At 38.1% G+C, this 23,886-nt stretch overlaps 2 protein-coding genes across 2 annotated transcripts; one reads left to right on the top strand and one right to left on the bottom strand.

Moving 5' to 3' along the window:
• The first annotated feature begins 11,369 nt into the window (after positions 1 to 11,369).
• Positions 11,370 to 13,239, top strand: LOC131258172 ((S)-canadine synthase CYP719A21-like). Its single transcript, XM_058259287.1, has one exon. The coding sequence runs from the start codon at positions 11,567 to 11,569 to the stop codon at positions 13,070 to 13,072; it is 1,506 nt and encodes a 501-aa protein (XP_058115270.1). The 5' UTR covers positions 11,370 to 11,566; the 3' UTR covers positions 13,073 to 13,239.
• A 4,006-nt stretch (positions 13,240 to 17,245) lies between these two features.
• On the bottom strand, positions 17,246 to 21,822 carry LOC131258170 (aminopeptidase M1-B-like). The gene is made up of 4 exons (XM_058259285.1): positions 21,619 to 21,822; positions 18,624 to 18,728; positions 18,418 to 18,534; positions 17,246 to 17,545 (listed from the first exon to the last, which is right to left on the bottom strand). The coding sequence occupies exons 2-4, from the start codon at positions 18,630 to 18,632 to the stop codon at positions 17,360 to 17,362; spliced, it is 312 nt and encodes a 103-aa protein (XP_058115268.1). The 5' UTR covers positions 18,633 to 18,728; positions 21,619 to 21,822; the 3' UTR covers positions 17,246 to 17,359.
• Between the last annotated feature and the right edge of the window lie 2,064 nt (positions 21,823 to 23,886).

The following is a 23,886-nucleotide window of genomic DNA, read 5'->3' as shown; positions in this document are numbered from 1 at the left end:
GGAACCGAGGCGAAAGGTCTACTTTTTAGCCTCAGTTACATAGGAACCGAGGCGAAAGGTCTACTTTTTAACCTCAGTTGCATAGGAACCGAGGCGAAAGGTCTAATTTTTAGCCTCAGTTGCATAGGAACGGAGGCAAAAAGTCTACTTTTTAGCCTCAGTTGCATAGGAACGGAGGCGAAAGGTCTAATTTGTAGCCTCAGTTGCATAGGAACCGAGGTGAAAAATCTACTTTTTAGCCTCAGTTGCATAGGAACCGAGGCGAAAAGTCTACCTTTTAGCCTCAGTTGCATAGGAACTGAGGCGAAAGGTCTACTTTTTAGCCTCAGTTGCATAGGAACCGAAGCGAAAGGTCTACTTTTTAACCTCAGTTGCATAGGAACTGATGCGAAAGGTCTAATTTTTAGCCTTAGTTGCATAGGAACCGAGGCCAGAAGTCTACATTTTAACCTCAGTTGCATAAGAACCGAGGCGAAAAGTCTACTTTTTAGCCTCAATTGCATAGGAACCGAGGCGAAAAGTCTACCTTTTAGCCTCAGTTGGATAAGAACCGAGGCGAAAAGTCTACATTTTAGCCTCAGTTTCATAGGAACCGAGGTGAAAATTCTACTTTTTACCCTCAGTTACATGGGAACCGAGGCCAAAAGTCTACTTTTTAGCCTTCGTTGCATAAGAACTGAGGCCAAAAGTCTACATTTAAGAATATTAAAAAAATTTGAGAATATTGAAAGAATTAATAATTTTTAAAATTTTTGACAATTGTGAAAAAATTGAGGATTTTGGAAAAAAATGGAGACAATTGGGGAAAAAATTGAGAATTTTGAAAAAAATTTTTGAGAGTTTTGAAAAAGATTTGAATTTTGAATTTTTTAAGAACTAAGAATTTTTTAAAATTTTGAGAACTTTTTAAAAATTAAGAATAAAAAAATGATAATTATGAAAAAGTATGATTTTTTTTTTTTAAATTGAGAATTTTAAGAAAAATTAAGAATTTTGAAAATTTTTGAAATTTTTGAAAAAAATAAGAATTTTGAATTTGAGAATCTTGAAAAAAATTGGATTTTTTTTTTTTAAATTTGAGAAATTTCAAATAATTAAAAATTTTGAAAAAATAAATTAAGAAATTTCAATTGAAATCGGACTTTTTAGCCTCGGTTGCAGAGGAACCGAGGCCAAACGTCTACTTTTTAGCCTCGGTTGCATAGGAACCGAGGCTAAAAGTCTAATTCTGAAATATAAATTCGACAGGCGCACATAAATGCTTTTTCCCTGTCTCCTTTTCTCACTCGCTGTGCGAGCGAGCGAGAGAGATCTTCGTTCTCTTTCTAGGGTTTCTGCTCTCGATTCGTAGATTTTACTCCTTTTTTTTTTCTCGTCTTCTTAGCTTCAATCTCTGTAAAAGAGTTGGAATCCTTCTTCGCCGCTCCTTTCTAGGGTTCCTGCCTAAGATTTGCTGTTTTGTTCGTTGGGTTCCTGGACAATACATTCAAGAAGGTTGAGAGAATGCAGCAGAGATTGAAGCAGCAGTAATAGCAACAAGCCCTGATGCAACAAGCGTTGCTACAGAAGTAGCAACTCTACCATCCCGGCATCCTCACGGCTGCCATGTCACAGGTACCATTCTAGTATCAGATTTCCCCCCAAATTTCTCACTTTTCGTGCCTAATGCATATCTGTGTCATGATTTGCTCAAAAATGCATTTTCTAAAAATCTCGTTTTGTACGTTTTGATTCTCATAATAAATTCCATTATTTCGCTTTGATATTCCTTTTTGGGAAGAAATTCCCAAATTTGACCCGAAAATTGTGTTGAATGCTGTTTTTTTTTTTTATAATAAAAATCTTAGTGTATGATATCTGTTGGCGATAACATCATTTAATATTTTTTCCAACCAGTTTTGTAACTCGCCTTTTCATCATTAGATGTGAATAATTAAAAGGTTTGAAGTTGATTCTGTTTTTGCGTATCACAGTCTATTAGTATAGTTTGTTGGGGTTTTAATCCATTAAAAATATGCTTCTATTATTCATGATGGATGAATGTATCTACCCGTTTTGGTTATTTGTTCAATAGCTATTATTGCTACATTTGCTCTTAAAAAAGTTATTATTGCTACATTTCATTTGTTTCCTGTGGCGGAGTTCTATCTTTTCTCATCCTTTCGGTAACGGTAACTGTTCACCTCTAAAACTCTCTCTTCCAAAGGATGCTATGTCATGATTTTCCAATTAATCATATCTAAGGCCATTTCCTAATTTGAATTATGATTGGAATGAATACTAGATTCATTGGAATGTTTGTGTGGATATGAATCCTAAGGAGTGATGTCTGACTAAGTGTAACAGAACTTTAAAGTTTGTTCCCTTGTGTTCAAGTAAATTGTAATCACTTTCCTTAACATTCAAAAATTGAGGGACTAGGCTCAAAAATGCAATAATGGTACTTTCGAGTTGGACTTGGAAGATATAATTGAGAAGACTCAATATATAGATAATAAGTAGGGTGTCTAACTTTACCCAACTTTTTTTAAAAAATAAAAATAAATAAAGATTTCCAGGCTCCAATACCACAAACAAAAGGTATCATCAGGCAGGGTGCAACTTGCTAGATCAGAACAACTCATCCTTACTTACTGTGGCATAAATACATGCCTGTCTTGATCATCCAAATCATGTTGGTGAAAACTAAGAGGAGCTGAAAGCTTTTCTGTATTTGAGGCAACCCAATGAGGTTGAATATATAGAGATTACAACCATGTATACAAGGAAAACAATAAACTCAGAATCCTCTACCTATGGAAATAAACTATACAAGGTATACAAGTTATATAAGGTATGTGAGCTGTCTAACATCCCCCCTCAAACTAATGCTGGTCATCGGCAAGTAATAGTTTGCCAACTAGAAAAGAGTGACGTGTAGAAGTGAGGGACTTGGTGAGAATGTCGGCAATCTGATCATGGGATGCAACATGTGGAAGAGAAATGAGACCAGACTGAAATTTTTCACGGATAAAGTGACAGTCAACTTCAATATACTTCATCCGTTCATGAAAAACCGGGTTAGAGGCAATCTAAATGGCACTGAGATTATCAACATGGAGTGGAGTAGGATTCTATAGAGGAATGCCCAAGTCTGAAAGAAGTCCATGTAACCAGACGAGCTCACTACACGCAGCAGACATCGCCCGAAACTCGGCTTCTGTGCTTGATTTGGAAACAGTGACCTGCTTCTTACACTTCCAAGAGATGAGAGAAGTGCCGAGAAAGACACAGTAGCCAGTGGTAGATCTTCGTGTGAGAGCGCAACTAGCCCAATCAGCATCCGAATAAGCATGAAGGTCCAGAGTCGCCGTGGAGGAGAAGAACAAGGATCGATCTAGAGTTCCACGAAGATACCGTAGGATGCGCAACACCAAAGTCATATCAATAGTCCGAGGAGCAGAAAAAAACTGACTGATGACTTGGACAGCATAGGCAATATTAGGGCGAGTCATAGTAAAGTAAACCAGACTCCCAACTAAACGGTGGTATAAGTCGGGTTGTGCAAGTAGATCACCATCGTCACGGCCATAGTAAACGTTAAGTTTTAAGGGAGTCTGAAATATCTTCTGATCCGTCAATGATGTCAAGGCGAGAAGATCCTTTTTATATTTACGCTGGCTGACCAGGATCTCACAGTTGGAACGTGAAAATTCAAGTCCAAGAAAGTATGTTAGATGGCCGAGATCTTTCAACTTGAAGGATGATTACAGAACTTCCTTTAAAGCCAAAATGCCAGTAGCATCGCTACCAGTCAGGAGAAGGTCGTCACCATAGACCAGAATAATGACAATTCCATGAGCAGTGGTGCGCAAAAATTAGGATGGGTCATGACCACTTTGAGTAAAGCCAACACCCGTAACAACATCGTGAAAGCATTGGAACCATGCTCGAGGTGCCTGTTTGAGGTTGTACAGGGCTTTCTTTAGGTGACATACCTTATTGTCAGGGATTAAAGAGCCACGGGGATGTTTTAAATATACGGTTTCTTGGAGGTCTTCATGAAGAAATGCATTTTTCATATCCATCTGAGCGAGTGGCCATGAGCGAATAGAAGATATAGCCAAAAGAGTACGAACAGTTTTTATATTGGCCACGGGAGTGAAAGTCTCATCATAATCAATTCCGTATTCCTGTTTGTATCCCTGAGCGACAAGTCGAGCTTTATATCGATCCAATAATCCATCAAACTTGAGCTTGACAGAATAAATCCATTTGCTACCAATTAGCGATTGGTCAGTAGGTCGAGTAACAATGTCCCACGTATAATTATCATCCAATGCTGCAAGTTCTTCTTCCATAGTCTTCTTCCAACAATCATGAGTGACTGCCTGAGAGTATGAAGTAGGAATAGAAATAGTATCCAGAGTAGCATTCATGGTAGACATAGAGCATATCAAACGATCAGGCGCTCGATGTTCACGAGTGGAACGACGTATCGAGGTAGGTTCGGGATCTGCAACATGTATAGTAGGTTCGGGTTAGGTAATAGGTAGTGGATTTGTATGTGGTCGACGTGAATAAACATACAACGGATGAGGGAGAGTACTTGAGACAGACAGATTTCAGGAAAGGCAGTTAGACCAGGAGAGTTTGGAGTGTGCGGAGGAGGAAGAGATGAATGAAAGGCAATGTGTTCAAGAAAAACAACATATCGTGAAACCCAAACACGACGAGAAACTGGATCATAACATCGAAAACCCTTCTCAGTTTTCCCAAATCCTAAGTATATACATTTGACTGATTTTGGAGATAGTTTGTTACATTCACGTGAAGCCAGGTAAACATAACAGATACAATAAAAAACACGAAATGTGGAATATGCAGGAGGTAATCCGGTGAGAACAGAGTAAGGAGATTTATTGTTTAGAACTTTGGTTAACATCCGATTAATTAAGTAGATGGAATGTAACATTGCTTCCACCCAGAAAGAATGAGGAACACTCATAGTTGTCATCAGGGTGTTGGCAGTTTCAACAATATGACGATTTTTTCGTTCAGCCACCCCATTCTGTTATGGAGTATCAGAACAGGTAGTCTGATGAATAATTCCATGACCCTGAAGAAATGTATAAAAATCGGTTGAGAGATATTCCCCTCCTAAGTCAGAGCAGAGAGTTTGAACTGGAACCCGAAATTGAGTCTCCACTATAGAGTGAAATAAGTTAAATTTTTCAAAAACTTGTGACTTCAATTGCAGAAAGTAAATCCAAGTGTAACGTATGAAATCATCAATGGATATAACATAGTATCATAACAGAGAGAGACATAATTGGTGAAGGACCCCAGACATCCGTATGCACAAGTTCAAACATAGAAGATGATTTTGTAGTACTTAGAGAAAAGGGAATATACTTACTTTTTAAAAAGACAACAGGAACAAGAATAATTCAAATCATTTTTATTAAGAGAAATATTCCCTAACATGCCAGACGAAATTAAATGAAGTAACCGATTGAAATGTGGATGACCCAGGTGAAAGTGCCACAGTTTTCACAATTTATTTACCAAACAAATATCTGATGAAGATTGAGAAAAGAAACAATGATCCAGAGTGACAGATGGATCAAAGTCTAGCACGTACAGACGACCATGCCACCTACCCATCCCAAGTACCTTCCCCGTTGCCATATCTTATACAAAACAACAGTTTAGAAGAAATATGACTAAGCAGTTATTAGATGTGAGTTGAACAACTGAAATTAAATTGGAGGAGAGGTTAGGGACATGAAACACATCACAAAGGGTGAACTAGCGATGAGCAGAAGGAGAGAAAGTCAATGATCCAACGGAGTGAATAAGTAGTTTAGTGTCATTCGCAGTAGAAATAGCCTGATTGCCGGTGTAGAGACGAATGTCACGAAGATAGGATACATCACCGATCATATGATTGGAAGCACCCGAATCGAAGAACCATGTAGAAGATGGGGATATACCTGACATATCGGCCGCAGAAAGGGCCTGAACGATTTGTTGGAGCATCGCAGGAGTCAATGGAGATGAAAGACCTTCAGCAGAAATACTAGATGTAGAATCACTAATAGACGGCTCAGAAGAAATAGTGGCAGCAGTAGCAGAAAGAGCAAAACCACGACTACCACGTCCATGGCCGAAAAAAGATGTATAGGCACGTGTATGGCAGTCCTTAATACCATGACCAGTTCGTCGACAATAAGCACACTATTCCTTGCATTGAGTGACAACATGACCCACCTTTTTACACCCGCAACAAGTCAAAGGAGAGGAACCAGAACCATGTATTAGTGGAGTGGTGGACACAGCAAGCACCATATCAGATGAGCCCAGAGTTGAGGAAGGAAGAGAGAGAACTTTCAGTTGTTGTTCCTCAGCTAATAAATCATTAATAACCGAATTCAATGAAGGAGTAGGGCTACGGTTCAAGAGAGCAACCCGATAATGCTCAAATTCCGGACGTAGCTTCATAAGGAATTGATGAACTTGCGTACTCTTGCACATAGTTTGGAATATTTTAAAGTCATGAGGAAATGTTGGATCCATCATAGCCATCTCTGTCCAAATTGTGACAATTTTGGAGTAAAATGATTGAATACTGTCGTCACCCTGAGTAAGGTTGACAAGATCCTATTCTAGGCAATATAACCAGACCGCATTACCCTGTTGATAAATCGTCTGGAGATGTTCCCACATCGCCTTGGTAGTGCGATGAGGTGTGAGGCTAACAGTAATGGAGCGATCGACCGAATCGAGAATCCAAGTAATAATCCGTCCATTGTTCATTTCCCAATCAGCTAATTTGTCGGCCTCTGTGGAAGTGGGGATAGTAACAGATCCATCCAGTAGTCCCTACAAACCACGACCCTTGAGGAAATTCTTAAAATGGATGGCCCATATAGAATAGTTGGTACCATCAAAACTATAACGTGGGGCCTCTGTACGAGATTTGTCCATTGATCTGAAGTAATGGAAAGCACAGAAAAGGGTCTTAGATGTACCATACAGCAGGAGATACCCAAGGGATTGTAGTTTCTGAATCTGGCGGAGTAGCAACAACAATAAGGGCTCTGGATTGGGAAAAGATAGATCGGAACAGAGAGGCGTTGGATGTGGAACAGAGAGTATTGAATCTGGATCTGGAACAGAGGAGCACCGGATCTAGATCAAAACAGAGGAGCACTGGATCTGGAACAAAGGGGCGCTGGATCTAGATGAGCAGAAGAGCAGAAGGGCAAGAGCACTGGATCGGACGAGCAAAGAGGTCGGACGATCGCAGGTGCGCCGGATCGGACGAGCAGAGGGGCCGGTGTGCTGGATCGGACGAGCAGAGGTGCCGGACGAGCTCAGGTGCACCGGATCTGTACGAGCAGAGGGTCAGGAGTGCTGGATCTAGACGAGCAGGGGCTGGAAACACAGGGGGTGGCCGGATTTGGCAGGAGGTAGTACCGGTGACGAGGGGGTGGCCGGATTTAGATCAGTAGGGCTCTGATACTATGAAAATAGTGAAACCAAAAGGTTTTTTTATATTTGAGACAACCCAATGGGGTTGAATATATAGAGATTACAACCATCTATACAAGAAAAATAATAAACTCAGAATCCTCTACCTATGGAAATAAACTATACAAGGTATACTAGTTATATAAGGTATGCGAGCTGTCTAACAGCTAGATGTGGAGAGTGGCATGAAATACTCTGAGCAGATGAGCCTTACCCTCAAATTGGTGGCTATTAAACAGATGGGTTCAATGAAAATGTTCAGATCCAAATTGCAATGGAAAATTTCAGCAGTCTTGATTGTGTATTTATTGTGTATTTCATGATCCCATCTCATTTAATTAGCATTTGAAGCTGACTTTTATTTACCATTTGTTATTTGAACTTTGTCTAGTGATCTTGTTATTCTTATCTTAGCTGTCAAAAAGGTTTTTAAAGGCATGAGGCCTAGTTGAGGTAGCCCGTCCCTTTGGGGTGGGGCTTATGCCTTGATGTGTGCTGAGGTGCTACATGGGCTACTTACTTCTTATTCAGTTCATTGGAAAAGATAACAAATCAATAGCCTGAAATTAGTAGCAATACCAAGTATCTAGATTATAGTGTTTGTCGCTTCTTTTTGTTCAACTTATCAGTGATTTGACTTTTGTAAGTGCGGTGTATGAGATTGAATCCAATCATCAAGTAGGCTATACCTTGTATGGACCATACTCAAAATAAAAGAAAAAACCTTGACAATCCTAACCATTCTATTGGAGGCGCTTGTATGTGTACCACTTGTACAAAAAGTGAATCACAATAAGTTAAGTGATAGAAACTGACCAACAGTCTAGCTTTTCTTGTTCCAAGCACAGTTCATCAGTCCTTGTGCATCTAGCATAGAATTTTTTGCAATCTAAACATGCTATCCTAACATTTATTGATATGATTTTGCTTGATTTTTGCAGCTCCCAACACAATATTACATGGCAATGGTAAGACATCGTATAAACAATTTTTTTTTGTTTTGACATTTGACAATCTGTGAATCCTTATTGTGAGGAAAACATGAATGTTCTGCGCTCTGTACCTATTGCGTACAAATGAGGCAGTAGGTTTGGTTATTAATGCTCTGTACCTGTTTGATCTCTTCCTCTCTCTATCTCTTTCTGTCGCTCTTTCAAATTTCATGCATGCTAGTAACTGTTTCTTTCTTGATCTACCGATTTCAATTTGTTGTTTTCTTAGCTTCCGTTGCCATATATGATTGCTGAATCTAGTGAATTATGGAATATTTTAGTTAAATTTTCAGATTTGTCTGTCTTCTTTTACTGTCGAGTTCATTCAAGAGGATGAAATTGCAGTTTTCAGCTACACCCTTTCTTTTTCTTTATTTTTTGCAGTACATTCTTCTTTTTGGTAGCAAAGTAGCACCAATGTGTACTTTTGTATTACTAAAAGTTGAGAAAGGGTGTAGCTATCAACCAGGAGGGCATAAATACTGGCCACATAGAAATTTTGTATTGTAAACATTTCAACTGAGATGGTGATAAAGAGGTCAGATCCTCATGCAAACGTTGTAGACAGAGCTCTCTCTACAACTCTCTGTTCACATGCGTGTTAAGGTTATTAAAGTTAGTAAAATGTCATTAACATACCTAGAGCTTATTCACCAAGGTATAAACTTTATTCAACTAGTATGTGGGTCCACCATATTGTATATATGCCATCCAAATCCCAATCTAATGAACTGTACCATGATGATGTGATGCCCCAAAAGTAAGGTCTATGCAACCATTAGATAGGCCATGCGCAGAAAGCAATGGACATCCACCCAAAAACTTTGAAATTCTCATGGTAGGGCATGCGATTGTTGAAGCGGCCTTATTTTTTGTACATCTCACTTTCTTGGTGAAAAGACATATGGACAAGTGGGATTCCATACACAAACAACAGTGGGCCCCTCGGGCAAAGTTGTAGAGAGAGCTATGCCTTCAAACATTACAGAGGACCTGACCTTGTACAAACATTGGCCACATTATACACATGCGTCTTCTTTGTGACAGTTACGACCACGGTCAATAAATCCTTACTGTTAGATTATGCTCAAAAGTCTCTTTGTCAAGTCTTAGTGCATGTTTGGATGGTGAGAAAAGGAAAACAAAAAATATCATGATTATTCAGTGATGATTTCTTAAGACTTTCAGTAAGAATAAATTCTTATGAATTATAACATTTTTAGTTGAAAATAAAATTCTTGTGAATGGATTTTGTGATCCTATTAACTATTGTAAGCCTTTTCAAGACTATTTGTTGTGTACTCTCCTTTAATTAACACATTTTTCCCTTTTACTATTGCAAGTTTCCAGTGGGACTAGTTTTTAAGATACATATGCCCTTCTGAACTTGTCATACTCATGTGATTAGGTGATTACTCATCTCTCTCTTCTCCTTGAATGTGGTAGCTAGAGCCGTAGAGCATAAATCCTGAAGTTTTATATAAAATTAATTCACGTGCAGTGTAAGGAGCCAGTTCCAAAAATGTAGGCTTGTAGCCCAAATAACATACTCGTTCATGATTCACATGGGTCACACTAATGGAAATAGTTTTGAGGGCGAGCATTGCCCTATACACTGTTTCCACTCACGTGGTCCACCTAAGTCACAAATGGATCTAACTTTTGAGGCTTTGGTGTAACATGGGGTGACACACCTATTGGTCATGGTGGATTCCACATAAACATCATGATGGTGGCCCCCGAACAATAGACCCATTTGCTTGTATACACAGTGCAATGACAACTATGTTGATTAATGAGTAGCTTTTTGAAAACTTTTTTGAAAAAGGTTATTGAAATGTAAATTTATATCAATTAGGCAGTTTTTTTCTCTTTCTAAAAGCTACTATGGCCTCATACCTTGATATTGTCAAAATGTGGCATTTTAATCTTTTACTATAAAAATTACACGCCTTTAGTGAGAAAACTATTTAAAACTAAAATGATTCAATTAAGTTATTTAGAAGTAATTCAATTCATCCATTTTACATTCAAAAGAATTCAAAAGAAAAAATCTATTTAATATGAAATTCATGTTCCGCTAATTCTTTAAAAAATATTGAATCATTAATTAATATAATTATCATTCCACAACTTTCTATCCAATTTCTTTAACGATCAAGTGAGTGGGTGTGCGAGCAAATGTGTCAGCTGCTTAGGTGGGCCCCACTATAAACATCACGTAAACTCCAGGGTTTTTCTCCTACCCACTTTAATTAGGAATTGCCTTGTAAAAATCAATAGTGGATGTCGTTAGCTTAATTTCTGAGTATGAGACTAAATTGGAATTACATGATTTAGCATATACATGGAGCAGCCAAAAATCAAGTCCCAACGTCCCTGACATTTGCAAGGGCCCACATGTTTACTAAGATCCATTAGCATCATTATATGTTTATTAACATATTGGACTTAGATACATAATATAGGCTAACTTGAGATTTTGTAGACGGCATCAAATCAATGGAACAGTTGTGAGATTTATCCAACCTTGAATTTTTAGGACCCACCGTGATAATTATATAAAATACACCCTAACAATTATATTTTAAAGAAAAATTAATCACATGAATAAAGTACCATACTCGTATTTGATTGAGTGGGCGACATTAATGAAAATAGATTGGAGGGTGAGCATTTGCCTGTACACTTGTTTCCAATCCTGTAGTAAATTTTGCGAAAAAAGAGTAAATTTGGAACGAGAATTTTAACGATAAAAGCATAGAATCTGAAAATCTCATTATAAATTCTCGGGCCGAGAAATTTACGAGAAATAGATTGGGGTAGAGCCGTAGAGCATAAATCATGAAGTTTTATATAAAATTAATTCACGTGCAGTGTAAGGAGCCACTTCCATTTTTAAAATGGTTAAACAGTACTAAAACACGAGTATAGGCTCTTCAGGGCTTCCATGCAGTTGGCGTTTAAAAAGAGAGGAAGGAGTTGAAAGAAAAACAACACCAGAGAGAGAGAGAGAGAGAGAGAGAGAGAGAGAGAGAGAGAGAGAGAGAGAGAGAGAGATGGACAAAAACCTGTGGATAATAGTTTCCATGGTGGTGGGAATGATCTTCATCGTGTTGGAAAGACGACGAAGGCCAAAATCAACAATGAAATTGCCGCCGGGACCGCCTAAATTGCCGATAATTGGGAACTTGCACCAGAACCTGCGCCAGATCGGTGGTGGTGATGAGTTGATCCACATCACCTTATTCAAAATGTCACAGAAGTATGGTGGGATTATGACAGCGTGGTTAGGCACGAAACCGACGATTATCGTAAGCGATCATGAAGGAGCTTGGGAGGTTCTTGTAAACAAATCCGCGGATTATGCATCGCGACTGGTTGCTTACATCCCTAAATATATCTCTGCTAACTGTACAACGCTTTCCACCTCCGATCATGGCCCATATTGGCAATCCCTTCGAAAAGGTGTCCAGGGCTATGCTATGAATCCATCAGCCATCTCTACTCAAACACTATCTCAAGAAAACGAAGTGATTGCCATGACACAAACAATTCAAGAGCAAGCTATGATCAATGGTGGAATTATCCGCCCCTTGGTCTACATTCGACACAACACAATACGGGTGGTTGGGCGCCTTTGTTTTGGCCCTGAATTCAACAATGAGGCATTTGTTATTGGCATAGACCCTCTTATCGACGACATCATCAACCTATTTGCTATTTCCCGTTTTTCCGATGCTTTCCCTTTCATTCGCTACATCCCAGGCTTGTGGGGTTCATTTAGACAAGCAGTTGAAATTCGCGATCGTGTCGTGTCGACGGTACAGTCAGAAATCACTCACTACCAATCATCAAAATCGCCATGCACCACTTGTTACTTGCACTTCCTCCTCTCGCATGGCTACCCGATGGAAACCATTATCTCTATCTTATTTGAGATGTTCTTGCTCTCCGTTGATAGCACATCGTCTACTATTGCTTGGGCTCTAGCATTCCTTATACGAAACCCCGAAATCCAAAAGAAGCTATTTAAAGAAGTAAGCGGAGGAGACGAGAAGAGAGAGAGGGTGACTGTATATCAAGTGAATAAGATGCCATATCTTCAAGCTGTAGTGAATGAAGTGTTTCGTATGAAGCCGATTGCACCTCTCGCCATCCCCCACAAGACAGTGAAAGATACTACATTGAAGGGTTGGAAGATCGACAAGGCTACTGCTGTTATGGTAAATATCTATGCTGTCCATCACGATCCAAAGGTCTGGGATCATCCAGAGCAGTTCATGCCAGAGCGGTTCCTGAATGAAAATGCACGTAATGTCAGCGTGGCCATGGAACGGTCTTTTCTTCCGTTTGGAGCAGGTATGCGAATTTGTGCAGGAATGGATCTGGGCAAGCTTCAGGTGGGCCTCACCCTGGCTAATCTGATTAACAAGTTTGAATGGGTTGCCGCTGATGGGGATGGCCCCGACATGACTGATGATTATACTATTATTCTTAGGATGAAAGAGCCCCTCGTGGCAGGTATCAAGCTTCGTACTAACCTTGGAACCACCCTCTCTTGAAGGTTCTGTGACCATGGATGCCGACGGCCCGTAGGGATACCGCCCAATAATAACCTTTTTCTGTTTTAATAAGTTGATTTTTCAACTTTAAATAAGTTTGGTCAGCACGTTATAAAATTTACTCATGTGATGAAAGTTATTTATGCAGATAAGTTTTTTTTTTTTTTTTTTTCAACTTTTCTACTTCTCTCCCTCCCCCATGTGATGGATGGTCCATATCAAAGGAGGCTCCACATGATGGGCAGTCCACTTAAGAGGTGGGGTGCACATGATGGACTATTGATATCAAATGCGGGGCCCACATTATGGATGACCCACGTCAAGTTGAACCCACGTAATGGATTATCCACATCAAAGGTAGGCCCTTGTGATAAATGGCCCACATCTAAAGCAGGCCCCACGTGATGGATAGCCCATATTGAAAGGTGGGACCCACAAAATGGATGGACATGAGGGGTTGTGGGTATGGAAGGTGGTCCCATGTGACAGACAATAACATTTAAGGCAGGACCTACATGATGGATGACCCACATCAAGGTGTTCTCCACATAATGGACAATCCACATCAAAGGTCGACCCCTAAGGATAAATGGCCCATGTCTAAGGACGGCTCCACATGATGGGCAACCCACATCGATGGTGGGGCCCACACAATGGATGTCCCACATCAAAGGTGAGCTCCACATGATGTGCGGTGGATATTGAAGGTGAGCCACACATGATCACTAACTTATTTGATGGTGGACCCCAGGTAATTTTTGGCCCATGTCCTAAAATGATCTTAAAAAACAGATGGACAGGGCGGATCTCTCACAAACATCAGGTTGGGCCCCACCTAAGTTTGGAGGGCAAGAACTTCCTGGGAAAGTCTCTAGCAGGAAATCCGTGTCCGAAACAAGGAGCATAGATTTCCAGCGAAATCCTTCTGCAGGGAGTTCCTGCAATGGGATGCCAAGTGAGGTCCACTGTGATATTTGTTAGAAAGTCAACCCCATCCATCCGTTTTGTGAGGTTATTTTAGGACATGTGACCGAAAATGAGGTGAATCCACACGAGAGGCAACAGTGGAAATTCTGTGACCACCGTTGAAACATTTTTATGGCCACAAAAGTCACCTATCAAGATAAATTTTGTGTGTTTTCACTTCATCCCAGTAGGAATTACCTCGTGAATGGTTTGGATGGCATATAAACATTAAGATGGAGCCCAGGAAGTTTTTAACGGTAGGAAACACTTTCCCCAGTTTTCCCACTCCTATGGCCCATTGGATTTTTGGATACATTCACTTTATTTTTTTTTATTGCATATCATAAAATGACCCTGCAAACCCGGATGGACAGGTGGATTTTTAACAAACATCACGGTAGGCCCCACATGACATCCAGCGCAGGAACTTTGAGCCATAGGCTTTTGCAGGAAATCCGCATACATATGAGTACGGATCACGTCTTTGCCAATGACTCTAGCTGACAAGATACGCCCGATAGACTGCGTGCTACACATGACTCTAACGTGTGGAACTTTTTTGACCCCAAAATGATTTATGTTTAAAATCCACACCGTCCATCAAATTTGAAAGATAATTCTAGAGCTTTATCTCAAAAATAAGACACATCAAAGTCTCAAGTAGACCGCACAAAGTAGAGGTATTGAACGAATACAGTTGAAACCTAGGGTCCACTGCAAGGTTTATTTACCATCTAACTTCTTCGTAAGGTCACACAAACCTGGATGAAGGGAAAACACAAATATCAGCTTGATCAGATCCTTTTGTGGCCCTGAGAAGTTTTCAATAATTGGCATCCAATTTCCTCTGTGAAGCCCACTTAAGCCCGGATCTTTCATAGTTTTTGTCTCATTCCCTAAAATAATATGGAAAAATAGATGGATGGTGGGAATTTGATACATGCATTATAATGGTGCCCAGGAAAGCTCCACATGTCATCACTATTGGATTTTCCTCTCCCTCCCAATGTGCTCCACCATGGAGCAGATTAGGCAAGACCTGGCCTCACCCAAGACTGCGCCACTTACCGTGGTATCCACTCCGTTTATCCGTTTTTCCCTAGGGCATTATTTAATAAATGAAGCAAATCCAATTAGTAGGTGGACTATACCATAGGAAACAATGGTGATTGGCGACAAAAGTTTTAGATCAAGATGATATTTCTTTTTTCCATTCATCGGGCTTACGTTAACTTATCAAGAGATTGGATGGCAAATAAAAACTATGAAACATTAAGGTGCATGGTAAGAAGTTTTTAACAGTAGTGGAGTATGGTTTACCTAATAATTGGATCTTCTTAATTTTTGAGACCAGGGTCTAAAATAATATGAAATAATGGAGGAATAGGGCGGATATAGAATACACACGTCAAAGTGGGCCCTATGGCAAGGGCTGCACAATCTTGGGTGAGGCTTGGGTCTCACCTAATCTGCTCCCCCGCACCACATAGCAAGCAACAAAATTTCTTGAGGTGTGAAATTTACATAGCCCTTTTTGACTTCATTGACGCGATTGGTATTTCTAATAGAAGCGCCGGTAAAAATAAAAAAGCGCCGGCAAAATTCTATCCAAACGCCGACAAAAGTATGGTTTCTGGACACTTTTACTCACGGAAAAGCTCCGACAAAGGTCTATATAAGTGCCGGTAAAAGTCTTTATATTGATTTGAGAGGCCCGAACGCAGGCCTATATATATATATATATATATTCAATTGAAACATGTATTTTTTTAATATTTAAAACATAAAAAATGTTGCAATACAATTTATACTGAATATTAAACAAAATTTATATTATGTCACAATAAAAAAATATAATATTTACAACAATAAATTGAAAATAGTCTTGAATAAAAAAATAAAAAAATTAATTAATTTTTTTTAAAAAAAAAAAACAAATCCTCTATGTGGTCTATTCCTAGCGGCCTAAATTTAAGCACAATTGATTAAAATCCTGTATACAAGGAAATAGAAAAAAGAAAAAAAAGTCAAAAAGTAGCATTTAACAAATTGATGCATGGAAAACAATAAATCCTTTGATCCTCTCTCTTTAAAAAGTCAAAAACTATCAAGGCAACAAATGTTGTAACTTGAATTCCATTACATCTATTGGCCCCACATTGATGCATGTGTTTTATACACGCCTGTTCATCCATATGCACCCTTCACGCGTGACATTCAAGTGTACAAGTGACCGATATCAATTGTAAATCTGGTTCATTGATTACAATTTTATGATCTACCAAATACCAGTTTTACATAATTCAATATTTTTTCATAGGAAGAATATGATCAACATAAAGATTGGATGGTCAAAATACCATAATATTTCCATACTTGCAATTATTTTGTGATAAGAAAAGAAAGAAAGAAAGAAATTAAGAAAAGAGGTGCGTGGTTGTTATATTCATGCCCATCGCTATAAAGGACACTTATTTTCAATTGGAATAAGCTGTGTAAGCTGTCTTTTGTTGGAATGTGTTGATGTAGGACCTGCTAAAGAAGATTTGCTTTTTGTTAGAATGTGTTGATGTAGGCACTACCAGAGGAAGCTTACTTTTCGTGCAGGTGAAAGCTTCCAATCAAATAACTTTTCATAAATTTCAATGGTGTCCTGTTTGAGGAAGGTTGGACATGCTCTCAACAGAGGCATGTCAAGCTAATAACACGTGGTGGGCCCTCCCCAAGAGGAGTTAAATGTAATAACATGTGGTGCAATGGGCCATATATCAGATATTAGAGCTGATGAGAATAAAAATTGCAATCTGCCATAGTGAGCAGAGACTGGTCTGATTTTTGGGCCATATCATCTTTGTGCATGAAGACTTTAGTATACATATAATTATGATCTATAAATCATGTTGAAAGCATAAAGAAGAGCACTTCAGTAAGATGCTATAGCATCACCATTTTTCACACTTTCAAGGACAAGTACACCATCTGGAAACAACTTAAGATTCCCTTATAAGGGGTTTAATGAAACAAGAGACTGTAATAAGGTGAGATGACTTTCATTTTATGCACATTAATGAGGAAAATTTCATGCAAAATGAGCTTAAACTTATCACCCAGGATCCTACAATCAGTGCGACAGATATCTCTGAGATTTTGTACATCTCGCAATATCATCTCAGAATTTTGCTCAAAAATATTATCGAATAGCATCAGGAGTTTCAAAATCTCACCACTTTTTGAAAGCTGAAATAAATCATTTTAGACCTATATTTTCTAATCATTAAAATCATTTTATTAATTTATAATAAACAGTTAATCCTAGAAGAACTATTGTGTGTATTGATCATCCAAGAATCCCTTCCAAACAGGAGGAAGAAAAAAACCAAAACCAATTTCAGAAAATGAAAGGAAGAAAAAGTTGTGGGTCTTTTTACTCATAGACAGATTCTGGTCCAAAATATGGGGTTCACAAACAACTTTGGCATCCTCAATGCTGCAGCCTCTTCTATCTTCCTGGCCAAAGGTTCTCCAATGTTAGTAATTTAAATGCAGGAATTCTTTTTATATGAATGTACGCCAGGAATTATTTGAACTTTGCCTGAGGCAGATTCCTTTTTCTTATTTTTATTTTTATTTTTTTATTTCATATAAAAGAAAAGAAGACAAAGAAGAAGAAGAAAATGGATGAGAGAATAAACTAATAAACTAAATTCCATAAGACTATTACATTACAAAGATGTTAAAGAATTGCAATATAAGAAAATAACATAAACAGTTAGGTAATAAACTAATATATAATTAAACAAGTGGCACGACTGAGATTAATTTCTGATGAGGAACCTTTATCTTTCTCATGATAACGATTTTCTGGGAGATTCTGGTTGAAACTATGATGAAAATAAGTTTTGTCAATATGTGGCTGGAAAAAAAATAAAAGAAAAAGAAAGAAAAAAACTTTGTGACCCTCTGGAACCTAGACACACACATACACTTGCACATGTATATATAGATATATCCCATGTGTATCAGGTTTGGCTGACTCTTCTTTCCTCATAGCAAGCATCCACAGTACAACCTGGCAACATAACATAATATAAGTTAACCTTGCACTGAACCATACCAGAACTCGATATTAGACTGTGAATCAAATCCTAGGCCCTGTTTGGTTGCCACTTAAAACGACTCAAAATACTTTATTTAGAGATTTTGGTAATGATTAAAAGTAATCTTGATAACCCGTAATTAAGTTTCTAGAACAAGCATGATCATACAGAAATCCAGAACCTAGGCCAAAGTATCTTATTCAAAAGAAAATGAGAGGTTATGGTTCCTTAAGAACACAACATCAAATAAATGAAATAATGACCATGCTTAATGCTTCTTACCTCAATAGCATGTGATTCTGCAAGCCAGTCCAGCCTAAGGCCCTGAGTAGTCTGGTCAAGAAATTGCGTCCAAATTTTCCATTCAGAAAACGAGCAATCAGTTGCTAAATAGCTCACCTGAAACACAGCAGCTCACTTGATCATTCGCAAGATTATGCTGTCAACCCAGCACTAATGTCAGAGATGAAGGAACCCATGAGAAATACCCATGTCATGAAACCCTCATTAAGCCACAAATGTATCCACCATTCCGTTGTTACAAGATTTCCAAACCATTGATGTGCAAGTTCATGTGCTACAACAATTGCAACCTGCAGAGAAAGATAGCCATGATGAAATAGTTTGTGTAAACTTCGAGTCAAACTACCAGTGCAAATCATATTGTGGCTTTAAATAGTGAATAGCATGTAGCGTAGCGTTCGTCCCAGTGATGCGTGACGCATAACCTACATGCCACTTTTAGATATTCTATTAAGGTTGCCCTTGGTTGAACCAAATATCATGAAGTTTCATTGCACCAAACTAGATTGATTATTAATGCAATTTAATGAAACGTGATATTTGATGTAACCAAACACAACATTAAACAATAGGAAAAATATTTGATGCAACCAAAGAAGTCAAGCAAAAAAGATCATTTGGATCCAGATTAGGCATAGAAGAAGACGTGGCTTCCCCATGAAAACGCTAATGAGTATAACTCGTATTAAATCCGTCACACACGATATAATCGTATGCTTCTTGTCGAGATACACGGAAGTTGTTATTGTAGTTCTTACATGGACGTAGGATCCTCCTCTATCACTTGTATTTGTAAATGCAAAGTCAAGGAATTCCGTAGCTTCACTTGAGTATGCATTACTTATCCTAAATCATTCAATGCAATTGGAGGACATATCAAACAATGCATCTTAACCATTGGGCCACAACAACTGGAAGGAGAAGTTACTGAGATACCTTGACAAATTAATCCAATTCTTATCCATCGCTATGTTCCTCGGCTAATTCGACAAGTTAGTTGAAATACAACGTGGGCCCGACAAAGCTTCCTAGGAGAGATAAACTAGAATGGGTATAAGAGAAATTCAAGGAAGAGTATTAAAGAGACAAATTACAATGAAACAAACATCATTATTGCTCACCCCACAAGCAATGACGACTTAGGGATTCATATAGAATCTCTAATGGTATCTTTAATTGACTGACTAAATTAGTCATCCATCTAAGACTGGATAGATTGCAATGCTTTCATGTTCCCATTTAAATGTCCACACCAAAATTCCGGCAGCATCTCCCCACACCTCTCCGGATACGTTGATCTTGCATTTGATTTCCACGTCAAGTATCTATATAATGTGAGGATATTTGACATTAAAAATAAATATAAGAAACATAACCAGAGAGAAAAGGACAGATACATCGCAGAACTAGCATGTGCATTTAAATCAGGGAATCGAAAGCATTCTAATCTATCCAACCTTGAATTGTCCAAACGTGGGACAATTTGAGAATTTTTATGCCTCCAAAAGCACACTATATCTATGCTTGGCCACATAAAAATTCTCAAATGGGCAACTGATTGTCCTATACTTAAACAATTACATAATCTCAATTCACATTGATCATCTAGCTAACTAATAATAGAATGTATTTTAAACTAAAGAAACAAATTTTGTTTTGATAAATTAACCTAGTAATATCTACTATATACTAGTAACATATAAATAATATCAGAGCACCATACTATAGGCTGCAAGAATATCATGTCCCCTTAAAAAATAAATCCTCCAAGGATACCATATATATATACACACACACACACACACACACACACACACACATATATATAAAAGTTGTTTATTGTCCTTCTCAATCACAAGTATCATTCATTATGCATTATGGTTAAGAATACAGAGGTCAAGTAATGCATTATGCAACATATCCAATTGCAACATCCCATTATTTATCTGTCAATACAAGAAAAATTACTAGTCAGTCCAATAAACTATAAAAGCCAAGCCAAAATTACCACACTGCAAGTCTTCTAAAATTAAATCATGATTTTAGAAAGAAAAAAAATTGGTACTTCTTTTTGTACAGCTTGGAGATGAGAAACTTTTACAGCCTCAACTGAATGAACAGACTGGTGAAACACAAGAATCTAGTGAGGCTCAAGTGTTTGATAAAATTTGGTAATAAACTTTAAAGTACAAATAATAAGGTGCTGGAAGAAGAGAATAAGATGCTAAAAGAAATTACAAATCAAAAAAAAAAACACAAAATCATGAGAAGAGGAGTTCTCATGATTGTAGTACAACTGGCTGCAGGTTAACTTAACCTTCAACCCATTTAAAAACCTTTTTCCCCGAAAAATAGAAGAGGAATTCTCACCTTTAACTGGTTGTAGGTTAGCATAACACACAAACTGTAAAATGTGCCAACCTAGCACATGTTTGTATCAATGGTATGGTCTTCCAACCATATAGCCATATGGGACAATTCATCGATAGAGAAAGAATGGGCCTACAAGTGAGATCTATACAAAACACTCTCTTTTTGAGGTAATTCATCCAACAGTTGGTATGCATGATGTACAACGCATGATGTACAACAGGTATTAGGCAATGTTTTGTATGAAGGATTACAGAGTACTATTTCAATTTTCAGTTTTTACAAGCAGGCTTAATGTTCAGTAACCCAAAATGCTGACATTGTGGTCCCACTATGAATGGAGCACCAAAAAGATGAAAAGGTGGCCAGACTTGCACAAACTGAAAATAAAGGGCAATAACATAGAGTAAACAAAAAAAAAAAGTTAAAGGGGCTATATTATAGTTGACAGTATAGAGAGAGAGAGAGAGAGAGAGAGAGAGAGAGAGAGATTTGACTGTCTAAAAGCCCCTTGATACTGTCTAAAAGCCCCAACATTAAGGAAGGAAAAATCCAATCTTGTTCCATTTGGCTGAGAGATTTATCATTGCTACAACCAAATAATGCAAATTATTCATGGAAACTGAGCATAAGTAGCACATGGAGCTAGAATTGCATTTGAACTGGCATGTTAACATTCTTCTTTTATTCCCGACAGAAAGAAGATTTTGTGCAATATAAAATTTATAAGATTTTGTGCAATCGAGTTTCATATATCAAGTTAACAAAATTTACTGCCTTGTGTATATAGTTTGAGTAATGAGAACTAACTTGTAAATGATGTGTTGCTTAATCCTAGAAAAATAGCAGATAAAGAATTCAAATGAGCAGATGTTAGCTAGATTGGATCACAATTAAAAATAGAATGCAAATATGTCAACAAAACTTGATGGAATACTGCATATGCACTACTCCAAGTAATTCACAGCACGAGTATACCAGATAAAAGAAGATCAGCAGCAAAAACATCTTCCCTAGCAGGGGAGGAGACTTGTAGTCCAAGGCTCAATTTCTTTGACACCGACATCAAAGCGAGGACTGATGACGCCACATTTGTTCAATCTTCCATTCAATTCCATGACTATCTTACCAGACCTGTTGTCATCGACGTACTCAGATTCTCCAATAATCTGTTGTGGTTGTCTTCATCTTGTTTATTTTCTATAAAGTTTTTTTCACGGTTTTCACGATAGCCTATTCTTTTTGTGGTGCCTACTCGAATGTGTGCACATGCATCTAGTCTTTTTAACAAATTTATAGATGGAGTGTTCTTACTTTTCTTTTTTAAAATAATAATAATAATAACAAGAAGCTATACTCAATCGTGGCTGGTTCATTTTGGAGTTGGTGGGGAAATCAGATGTTTAATATTAAAATTTTCAGGGGATTTGGACCGTGTTAGTATCGTTGCATGGTCAATTTCTCGAAAGAGAATCGACCTTCCAAATATTCCGAAAGTAGCCATCTAACAAGCTTCCAAAATTTTTTCGGACCAATTTGCCCTTGCACACAAAATTAAGTAATGATGACGCAGAGAGGACGATGGCTGGAAGTCTTGTGTTGGATGTTATTCTCCTAGTTGTGGGCCCATTGTGATGTAAGTTTTCAATCTACACGGTCCATTAGTTGTGCAAGTTCATCGTAATATATATCCCAAAATCTAAAGGTTACTTACAGATGAAGTGGACCACACCATAATAAATAGTATGGGTTGTGCACAACCATTGAAAACTACCAAGTGGGCCATACACCTTACTAATAAGTATGATATTTCTGTCATCTCTTTATAGATGTATATGTGATATAATGAATAGTAAAAGAAAAGGAAAAGAGAATTTCAATTCCAATGCCTCCACCTAGTAAAAGAATCTTGGAACTTTACAACCGACGTTCTTCCTTCGAGCCTCTTCATGATCCATGATGCCCGCAGACGTTGTCAACACAATATAGCTAAACTGTTTGGAGGGGAGGAGCCTTGCAGTCCAAGGCTCAATTTCTTTGACACCGACATCGAGCGAGGACTGATGACCCCACATTTGTTCAATCTTCCATTCAATTCCACGATTATCTTACCAGCCCGACCTATTGTCATCGACGTACTCAGATTCTCCAATAATCTGTCATGGTTGTCTTCATCTTGTTTATTTTATATAAAGTTTTTTCACGGTTTTCACGATAGCCTATTCTTTTTGTGGCGCGTACTCCAATGTGTGCACATGCATCTAGTCTTTTTAACAAAATTACCAGTGGAGTGTTCCCACTTTTCTTTTTTTAAATAATAATAATAATAACAAGAAGCTATACTCAATCGTGACTAGTTCATTTTGGAGTTGGTGGGAAAAATCAGATGGTTAATATTAAAATTTTCAGGGGATTTGGACCATGCTGGCATTGTTGTGTGGTCAATTTCTTGAAAGAGAATCGACCTTCCAAATATTACGAGAAAGTACCCATCTAACAAGCTTCCGAAAGTTTTTCAGACCAATTTGCTTGCACACAAAATTAAGTAATGATGACGCGGAGAGGACGATGGCTGGAAGTCTTGTGTTGGATGGTATTCTCCTAGTTGTGGGCCCATTGTGATGTAAGTTTTCAATCTACACGGTCCATTAGTTGTGCAAGTTCATCGTATTATATATCCCAAAATCTAAAGGTTACTTACAGATAAAGTGGACCACACCATAATAAATAGTATAGGTTGCGCACAACCATTGAAAACTACCAGGTGGGCCATACACCTTACTAATTAGTATGATATTTCTGCCATCTCTTTATAGATGATGTATGTGTGATATAATGAATAGGTTAGATGACATATAAACATCATTGTGGGCCCCACAAAACTGGCTTTGTAAGCGCATGTAGGTATAGTAAAAGAAGGCGGGTGAGAAGCCGGAGTGATTCACAATTCTCGATGCCCAAATCTAAGGGTCGATCCTATCATTTTAATCACGGGGTCCATTAAAATATAGATTTAATCCGTTAATAATATTCAAGGCTTACAATTTCCTTAAAAATATGTAATCGTCATGTCGTATC

The sequence above is a fragment of the Magnolia sinica genome, chromosome 10 (genome assembly GCF_029962835.1).
Source record: "Magnolia sinica isolate HGM2019 chromosome 10, MsV1, whole genome shotgun sequence".
NCBI lineage: Eukaryota > Viridiplantae > Streptophyta > Magnoliopsida > Magnoliales > Magnoliaceae > Magnolia > Magnolia sinica.
This window is presented reverse-complemented; position numbering and strand designations above follow the sequence as displayed.